The sequence below is a fragment of the Lingula anatina genome, chromosome 2, assembly GCF_051362555.1.
Source record: "Lingula anatina isolate TDL-2025a chromosome 2, LinAna3.0, whole genome shotgun sequence".
NCBI lineage: Eukaryota > Metazoa > Brachiopoda > Lingulata > Lingulida > Lingulidae > Lingula > Lingula anatina.
The window spans coordinates 47,079,684-47,088,774 of NC_141768.1; the positions used below are offsets into that span (position 1 = coordinate 47,079,684).

At 36.2% G+C, this 9,091-nt stretch overlaps 2 protein-coding genes across 3 annotated transcripts; one reads left to right on the top strand and one right to left on the bottom strand.

Annotated features, from left to right (window-relative positions):
- Positions 1-970: 970 nt before the first annotated feature.
- Positions 971-5,783, top strand: LOC106155683 (uncharacterized). Of its 2 annotated transcripts, none has more exons than XM_013530618.2 (7): positions 971-1,038; positions 1,789-2,039; positions 2,179-2,315; positions 2,662-2,917; positions 3,902-4,033; positions 4,445-4,549; positions 4,958-5,783. In XM_013530618.2, exons 2-7 carry the CDS (start codon positions 1,811-1,813, stop codon positions 5,137-5,139), a joined length of 1,041 nt encoding a protein of 346 aa, XP_013386072.2. In that variant the 5' UTR covers positions 971-1,038; positions 1,789-1,810; the 3' UTR covers positions 5,140-5,783. The 2 variants fall into 2 exon arrangements, with proteins under 2 accessions (XP_013386072.2, XP_023933425.2); XM_024077657.2 differs by having other exon boundaries at positions 1,004-1,111.
- Positions 5,784-6,273: 490 nt separating this feature from the next.
- Positions 6,274-9,038, bottom strand: LOC106155681 (ragulator complex protein LAMTOR2). The gene is made up of 4 exons (XM_013530616.3): positions 8,878-9,038; positions 7,382-7,544; positions 7,149-7,238; positions 6,274-6,752 (listed from the first exon to the last, which is right to left on the bottom strand). Exons 1-4 carry the CDS (start codon positions 8,943-8,945, stop codon positions 6,696-6,698), a joined length of 378 nt encoding a protein of 125 aa, XP_013386070.1. The 5' UTR covers positions 8,946-9,038; the 3' UTR covers positions 6,274-6,695.
- Between the last annotated feature and the right edge of the window lie 53 nt (positions 9,039-9,091).

Sequence of the window (9,091 nt, forward strand, 5' to 3'; positions counted from 1 at the left end):
TCGCGTCTTGGCGTGTAGAGCGGCGTCCACGCACGACGGGTGGCAAATTTCCTCTGCTGGCACACCAAGTGATCCTCTTTTTGTTTGTAAGCGCTTCCTTAGACACTTCCTAGACAGTGCACAGACTCCTACTGCGTCAGGCACAATTATGATTAATTACGTCAGTGAAACGAGAGAAGGTAGACCTACTCAGCTGTCAATCATTTCTCAGCGAAGAGCGGCTTTCGTGATACGAATAAGTTTGCGTACAAAAGTAAGATTTTCTGGCATCTAGATAGAAACAAACAACCCAATTTTAACACGTAATGGTGTATAGACCTTCCCGATCAACAAGATGATAACAGGTAAGGTGGAGGTGCAATTATTTTGCTTAAATAGCCCAATTACCTGAGCAAAATGGTTTAGGAGCGATTTCTCAGCTTTGAAGATTGATAACATAGTCTAAACTTCAATACCCATATCTCATTCTGTAACTGTCAGATTGACATGAAATTTGATGTGTCTCTGTTTCAGTATAATATCTAGTCGACTGAGTCTTGGTTTTTGGATTGACCTTTTATTTTTGAAGTTATTAATACTGAAATTGGAAGGTCCATATATATTTCGTAAAATTCACGTTTTATCAAAATAAAATCAAAAGCAAAAATAAAAAGAGAAAATCCTGACAGAGATCACTGGAGTTTGTGCTAACTTTTAGATAGCTATTTCAATCGTATTAATAGGGCTTTTTGTTTAAGAGAAATTCTTGATTAAAAAAAGGACAATTTTAGCCTCAAAACGCTGATATTACGTCACTCGTGTTACACTGTGACTACAAACTTTGAAAAATTGTTTGGCTTGCCAGACCTTATCTTTAAGTTAATAGGAAATTTCATTAGCTGCATTAGTTTTGGAGTTTTTTGTTAATATCCAAGATCCCTTAATAGTGTTGGACTCTCATACGCACTGTGCACGCTGCGCCATCTATAGTTGTCTATCTGTCAAAAAGCAGTGCTTAAAACACGAGAGCGCATCACGAAGTCAACCCGACTGTCGGGAGTAAGCATTGTCACCTAGGAAGATAACTCGCTCATTCATAATATTACACCAATACATCGATTAACATTTCAGGGTAGACCACAAACGATTTTACCCGCACCTGTTATAACTCGATCTAGCAAAGTCTAATGTGTAATTTAGTAGTACAAGTACTTGAGTATTTTCTGTATGATTAAATGCATGGGAATTTATTTCAGACTGGCGCAATTTTAGTTAATTTTATTGATAACAGTTAGTGTTATATTAAAAAATTATGCTATGTTTAGATTAAGGCTTATTAAACTTCCATCACCTATAAATAATTTTGAAGTACTGGTAGATGAATGAATGGATGATGCAGCGAATTAAATTGACACTGAGTATATTAATTTAATTGGCAAAAGTGTCAAATGGCAAAAGTGCAAGTAATCAAAGTCTGCCTTAGTATTCCCTCCAGTGATCAGTGCACCCATTAAGTTAAAGATATGTGTACTACTACATGTGCTTGCACTGTGTTCTAGTACAACTTGAATAGTAACAAGTCTGTTCTATTCTCTACTGCATTGCAAGTTAAATTGATCCTGGCCCTTGTATTACTGGGGGTGCATTCTAGTAAAAACTATTTGCAGAAAGTAATGATGCATACTTTGTTGTAAAGAACAGTAAACTTTCCTTTTAATAATAAGATTTAGTAACAATCTGTCTTATTTCTACACAATTTAAATCCAGACTTTGAGGCATGTCATACATGTTTTGCATATATTTTTGTAGGCTGTGAGAAGTGCTCTGCATCATGCCCAAGAAAAAATCAAGTGAACCTAGGAGCAGCCCTCCTAAAAAGAAACAAAAATTAGATCAACCAAGTAGTTCAAGGAAATCAGGAAAGCCATCTTCCTCAGGGATAAATAGGAAGTCACCAGTAAAGAAAAATACAGTCAAAAAGGAGGCTGAAACAATGAAAACTGTGGCTTCAGGCAGAAATACTTTTAAAAAGTTTGTTGGAGCTCATGTTTCTATTGCAGGTACAAGTGTATTTCTGAAATATACTGCTATCAGTTAATAAAATTTCTATTCAATGATTTTTAAAATTTTAAAATCATCTTCATCTTTGTGAATTTCAGTGCATTGAATACACAAAATTTATTTATTAAAATAATCCAGGTGGATTGCACAAGGCCGTTGAAAATGCTGTAGATATTGGAGCTGAGGCCATTGGAATGTTTCTGAAATCCCAGAGGCAATGGGCTAGTAAGCCACTAGATGACAAGGCAGCGGAAAAATTTAGAGAATCCTGTGAGGTGAGAAAATTGGGTGAATACATTCAGTAAATGAATAAATAAACTAAATATTGATATATAGAATATACTGTTATGAATCATTACTGTTACTCTGGTGACTTTTATTGTAATTAGCCAATTTCAACAAAATGTGTCTTTAATGAAGATTTGGTTGTCAAACTTGGAAAAGAAAATTATATGCTCCAAAAAAGCTTGTCATGGCTTATTTAAAAAAAAACCGCAGCTAGTATATTGGGATAAACAAAACAGGATGAAATGTGAAAAGCAAAAAAGAAAAAAAAACATCAAAATAAGTTGATTGCATGAAATACCATGATTGCATGAAGCATTATATACTATTCTGAAGGAACACCAATTCCCACCACACCTGATCCTCCCCCATGGCTCCTACCTGCTGAACTGTGGCTCTCCCAACCCAGACACCCTCCAGAAGAGCAGAGAGTCTCTGATAGATGAGCTACGGCGATGTGAGAAACTGGGCTTGTCTCTGTATAACTTTCACCCTGGGTCCACGTGTGGAGAGATCAGTGTGGAGCAATGCCTGGACCGGATAGCCACCAGCATTAACCAGGCACATAGGAAGACCAAGTATGTTATCACAGGTAATAACTGAGCTACCAGTGGTATTGTGTGTGTATTCCAGACACATGGGGGAGACTGCCTGTCCAACCAGTCTTGACCGCTTTAAATGCCAGAGGATGGGGCCCGTAGCAATACAGTAGTCCAAAGGTTCATTGGTCCAAATGTTCGCTATAGAACCTTAAGACCAATGAACCCTTGATTAAAAAAAACGATGAAAATGTTGCCATTTTTCACACCAATGAACCTTTGGAGTATTGCGATGCCCTCCGGAGGACAGGCAAAACCTCGATAGCACAAGTCCTCTGGACTGAGAAGGTTCAATATGTGAAAAAACAAAACATAATGATAAATCACTTGTAAGCATAGAGTTATAAAGATTATATAATATTACCCAGTTTTGACCTGCACTGAATAAGGAGGACCTGCAGCAGGCCTGAATTAAGCCAACAAGGGGGATTCTTTTTCTGAAAAATGGAACTTTTACCATATGAAACTTCCTTGTACTTAGATAAAAAATTTTCCCACAGGAGAGACCATTTACCAGCAAAAAGGGGGGTTCTTTTTCCCGACAGTTACAGCATGTACAGATAATTGTTTAATATCATTCATACAGGTGATGATAGATATATTTGAAATGTGAATGGTGAACCAACATATATACATAAGGATGAAAAGCTGTAAAATTGAACAATTTGAATTTTTTTTATTCATGCATATATAGCATTTTGTGTGTCATGTTTCGATACGTATAAGGCTGTATTCCCAGAGCTTTTAGATTGATCTATCCCCGAGGGGAGTCTCACTAGATTACTGTCAGATAATCCAGCTTAAATGTCCGTCCCGCCTACTACAAGCTGTAAGGGGGTGATTAACTTTTGTGTCCGCTCGGCTGACAGTTATTTAGCGTGAACCCCCAGGGAGTTAGGTCGATCTAAAGTAGATCGATCTAATCTCTGGAAATGGGTTCTAAGATTACTCTAATATATGACATCCCTTAATTTCAGTGATTGAAAATATGTGTGGCCAGGGGAACACAATTGGAGGCAGTTTTGAAGAGTTGCGTGGCATCATTGACAGAGTGGAGGACAAGGCGAGGGTTGGGGTGTGTCTGGACACCTGCCATGCTTTTGCTGCAGGTAAGTGTTGTAATTAATCAGTAATATCATCTAGGCTGTTATCAGGTGCCATGTGTTGGTGAGGTAACCTGTAACAGTGCTTTATATATGCATCCAACAGTTTCTGTTCTTAACACGAGCTGTGCAAGTTATTCATGATTCCAGTGTCTGTATTTTAACACTTTACTGTATATTAAAGAAAGAAATTAGCTTTAAGGTGTTCTAAATGAAATTCATCTGTGTGGTAGCTTTAAAAAGCTCTGTAAGATATAGCTCCAATTTGGTGTAGAAAATGGTATGTTAAATCTAATAACATGAACTTTAATGTGTGGTGAAATCAACAGATTCCAATATGTACTAAGTCTTATTGCTCTACTTTATTAAAAGTATAAAAAGTTGCACTATCTATCAGTAATTATTCTTTCCTCCCAGGTTATGATCTGAACACAGCTCAGGGCTTTCACAGAATGATGGAAGAGTTTAAGAAAATAATTGGTTTCAAGTACCTGAAGGCTTTGCATGTCAATGATTCTAAAGGCAAGTACAAGAACATGTTTACGTGGAAGAACATGTTTTTTTTCGGTACATTCACATGTAAAAAATTAATGTGAAATTAATTATTTTTGAAGAAATGATTATTTTTTAACTGTTACACTCCAGGCTTCATAATTAAGTTGACATATTATTGAACAGGTCACCTTTTTAAAAGCATTATATATGAGATTTTTGCGCAAATCTAATTAAAATCTTCCTCAAGAAAAAAAGGGTATTTCTTCCTAATGGAGTAATTTGCCTTCACTTGGATTCAATGTTTTGCACCATTATTAATTTTAAAAGTAACTTAGTTCTAAATGGATCACGGTTTATTTAAACAGTCATCTACATTCATTTTTTGTACATTTATTAAGCATTTCATTTAATTTGACAGTTCTTTTCAACACCCAGGTAAATGTGGCTGCCACCTGGACCGACATGAAAATATTGGTAAAGGCCATATTGGTCTGGAGGGCTTCAGGAGGTTCATGAATGATCCAAAGTTGAACAACATACCTTTTATATTGGAAACTCCAGAGTGTGACTATGGCAAAGAGATTGACAAGCTTTATTCTCTTGTTAAGGGCAAATAGCCGTTGTATCACAAAGCAGTGATAGACTGGGTTCCCATAAAGCTATTGTACTAGCAGGATTGATCTTACTCTGAGGGGATTTTCACTAAATTGCATTTCATTTAAGCACCTTAAATGTCTGTCATACCCACCAAAGCTGCAAGGGGAGTTAATAACATTCGTGCATGTTTAAACTCAGGCCCGTAGCCGGGGGGGGGGTTCGGGGGGTTCGAAAGAACCGCCCCTTTTGCTGGGAAAAGGTCCACTCTAGGTAAAATTTGATCTAGGTACATTAAGTTTTTATGGGAAAAGGTCCACTTTTCAGAAAAAGAACCCCCCTTTTGAAATTGCTAACTACGGGCCTGAAACTAAATGCAATTTAGCGAGAAACCCCTCAGAGATAGATTGAACCTGCTAGTACAGTAAGGTATGGGAATGGTCCCACAGTGGCAAGCTCAATTACTCATCTTGTTAATACCTTCCTACTTCAGAGATGGCATTTTGTGCATGTAACAAGCCAAACAGTACCTGCCAAATAGTATTAGATACTGTGTGAAAGCTTACCGATTTGTATGTTGTTAACAGTTCTGCCATTTCATAGTTCAACATTTATTTTTTGTAAGAAAGTTAAGTTGATGGATTTAATAAAAATTATTTTTAATTAATCTGTTGATTCTTTTGTTTTTTATCCGATCTCTCAGAACTTCCAGGGCACCAAAATGATAAATATGCAGACCCAAGTAAAACTCTCAGCATTCTCTCCTTGCAAGTTTTTTTTTTTATATCAGTTAAGGAACAAACCATCAAACCTTTGTTGAAAGACCACGCATTCCTTGTGACTTGCACTGAAAAATCTAGGTTCTTGTGCAGAAAAGAAGTTAAATATTGTTTTGAACTATAAAAATATTAATTGTAACCTAGCCAACAAATTGTAGTCCTGAACTGAGGCTAATTATTACTTAAGTTGTCTAAGTAAAAAAATGCTTATAAGTATTTCATAACTTTCAATACAACAGGATGTGTTTCCAGTATAATTATATTTATACAGTACATATATATATATATGCTGGTATGACAATTTTCCTCAGGAAAAAAAATTTTATCAAATAAAAATGATGACAATACAGTGTAGTGAAAAAATCTTGATGATAAAAATTAACAAAGACAATATCCATTTATTAATGTAATTATAATAATATTCAATAACCCAGTTAATTCCAAATCAGAATTAGCTTTCAGATACCTATCATGCTTCAACTTAATTTAATATAGCAGGCAGCAGTGAATTGCATTTTCTAAATACAAATAGTTAAGTTATCAGACAAGATGTCCTTCCTTCTGCATCTTTTACTGTGCGCTTTACACACTATAATTTTTTCAATAAAAGATCAGCCTCTATAACATGAAATCCTAGTTCCCTCTAACACAATCGAGCAAGTAAGAGTGACAATATCACTCAATTGTTTCTTGCAATATTCACAAGTAAGGATAGTGCAGATACTAATTAGATCAGCTGGGGTCAGAAATCTTCTGATATAAATCAATGTTTTTGGAATTGAAATCTCTGTCAGCTGCTGTCATGATGATGCAACCTGAGTCAGTGGATCCTCTAGATATTTGGCAAGGGCTTCGGCCTGTAATATAAAGATCAATTTTTTAAACTTCTGTAGAACATGTACTTCACCTTTTCCGTCAGTATAATGCATTTTGGTAATCGAAAAGTGCATAAACCTTACTTATAAACCTTTTTAATTTTTAATTTAGGATGTGAACCCTACATCAATTTTTTGGAGCTCTCAAATAATCAGATTCAAGTGCACATTGCTGAATATCTGATCAGAAAACTTGTGATAATTAAAAGGGCTATATCAAAACTACACCAATCAAAAGTATTCTGACATAACAGAGATCACTTCAAGTCATCTGTGTGGAAACTAAATTAAATGTATTGAATTATTTTAGTGTCATAAGAACACAATACCAACAAAATCAAAGACATTGACACAATGGGCTCATACTGTTGGTCTTACCTTTGCTTTTAACATACCAAACCCAACATTTTCCTTGGCATACAAACACAAAAGTAAAGAAGCAACTTGAGTTATTGCCACCTTTCCTTCCTACAAGAAATGGAAAGAGAAATGAATCAAAAACAGAAAAATAAGATATGGCAAAAATTTTCTATAATGTCTATAATGAATGCAGACCTAATAGTACAAATTGTGAAATGCAGTTTTTCTTGAAAAAATGTCAAAACAATTACCTCACATTCCATCATGACCATCTGCAACCTGTCTTCATTAAAAGCCATTTTTCCATTTTTCTCATAGGCTGTCCATATGTTACTCGCTATTGCTGCTGTTACTCTAGCATCTTTGTCTCCATAGCCAGAATATGCTAACAATGCTCCCTCATTATTCAGCAGTCTAGAAAAGATGAAACCATATATGGCAGTTATTTTTATTACATTACTTGAAAGGAATTAAAAACTGACAGTCTCTAATACCAGAGTGATAAAGGTCAGCACCAACATTGCTTAATTATAATTAAGACAATGATTTGAAGCTATCTATGTGATTTTTGTGTCATTGATACATCATGAAGTTATCTTAAAAGAGAAACAGAGGAGCATCTGACATCAGAAAATGAATTGGGAATGGTTTCAAACTATTGTGATGAGGTATAAAGTCCGATCTCGTTTACTTATGTTACCAAATCCACGTTTTATATTGCACAGTACCACATTGAGTGTTTTTATCAATAGAAGCAATCTGTGGCACATGGGGGCTCATCCGGGAGTTTCAAAAAATTTCCTCTCAGACTGGAAGATTGTGTAATAGATGTCGGAACAGAATGTTGATTGGTGAGCACCAAGAAATGCAGCAAACAGGTGTGACAACATTTCAGTAGCCTTTACAAGTGAGTGCTGTGGTGGAATGTGGCTTCAGTAGCCTCTACCACAGGGAGCATCTTTGTCACCGAAAAACCTGCTCCTCATAAATTTGACTAAAAACTGTGACTTCTACTGTTCTGAGCTCAGACTGAGTAGAGATACACTAGCACTCTCTGCAAATTGTCACGGACTTCTCTCATGAAGAAGGTATGTGGTCAAATAAAATTGATTAATTGGAAAACTGTCGAGGAATCGGACAGGGATATATCCAGGGTGATTTCATTTTTAGTGAACAATAACAAGCCATCGTTGAAACAAATGAGAAATGTAAGCAAGGAAGTGAAGTGCTTGTGTTATGAGTGGTCCACGGCTTAGAAGACATGCAACTGTTGAGGAGTAGGTTCTGACTCTCTGTATGTGAAGTTAATGTTGTCAACCCCACACAGTGACTGACCCAAGAAAAGAAGTGAACCAATTGCCGAAGCTGAGACGGGTATGAAAGGCCAAGGGGGCTGTTATCAAGTGCGTCAGTGCTATCTCAGATGGTAACCAGCAAAATCAATCAATTAAAAGAAAAGTTTACATCTTGTGAAGAAGCCTATGATGACTTTCATTGTGTACCAGTAACCAGATGAAGAAGACACCGACACTAGGAAGCTTGGTTTCGTAAAGTAGGAAACGTCAGAGGACATTTTGATGAACATTTGATGTAACATTTATGGGGGTGGGGATGGGGATACTGCAGCATAATACAAAGCGATGCCAGTGGCGCAGCGCAACAGAGGATAAATGTTTTTACAAGACCATTTTCAAATAAAAGCCGATAACAAGAAGGTTGAAATAATTACAACAAAACGCAAACTTACAATGTGCACTGGACTCCGGTAGTGTTCGCTTGACTCAAAACTTGAGTCAATGCTTTGGGTTTCAACATAATATTACTCAAAAGAACAAATAACGTCCCGTGATCTACCTAACTTCAGATGACATTGACCTTGACATATTTTGAAGGCTCGCAGTAAGCTTTTGCGAACTTTGTCATAATTCGTTTAACTATTATTTTCTTGTAATGTTTGTCCA

Bases quoted from the DNA above. Each gene is read 5' to 3' on its own strand.
- LOC106155683 (XM_013530618.2), top strand. From the start codon at position 1,811: ATGCCCAAGAAAAAATCAAGTGAACCTAGGAGCAGCCCTCCTAAAAAG. The intron at 2,918-3,901 runs GTAATAACTGAG...CCTTAATTTCAG, and splicing joins GACCAAGTATGTTATCACAG to TGATTGAAAATATGTGTGGC. The intron at 4,550-4,957 runs GCAAGTACAAGA...TTCAACACCCAG, and splicing joins GCATGTCAATGATTCTAAAG to GTAAATGTGGCTGCCACCTG.
- LOC106155681 (XM_013530616.3), bottom strand. From the start codon at position 8,945: ATGTTGAAACCCAAAGCATTGACTCAAGTTTTGAGTCAAGCGAACACT. The intron at 7,545-8,877 runs GTAAGTTTGCGT...CATCTTTTCTAG, and splicing joins ACCGGAGTCCAGTGCACATT to ACTGCTGAATAATGAGGGAG. The intron at 6,753-7,148 runs GTAAGACCAACA...TTTATATTACAG, and splicing joins TTGGTATGTTAAAAGCAAAG to GCCGAAGCCCTTGCCAAATA.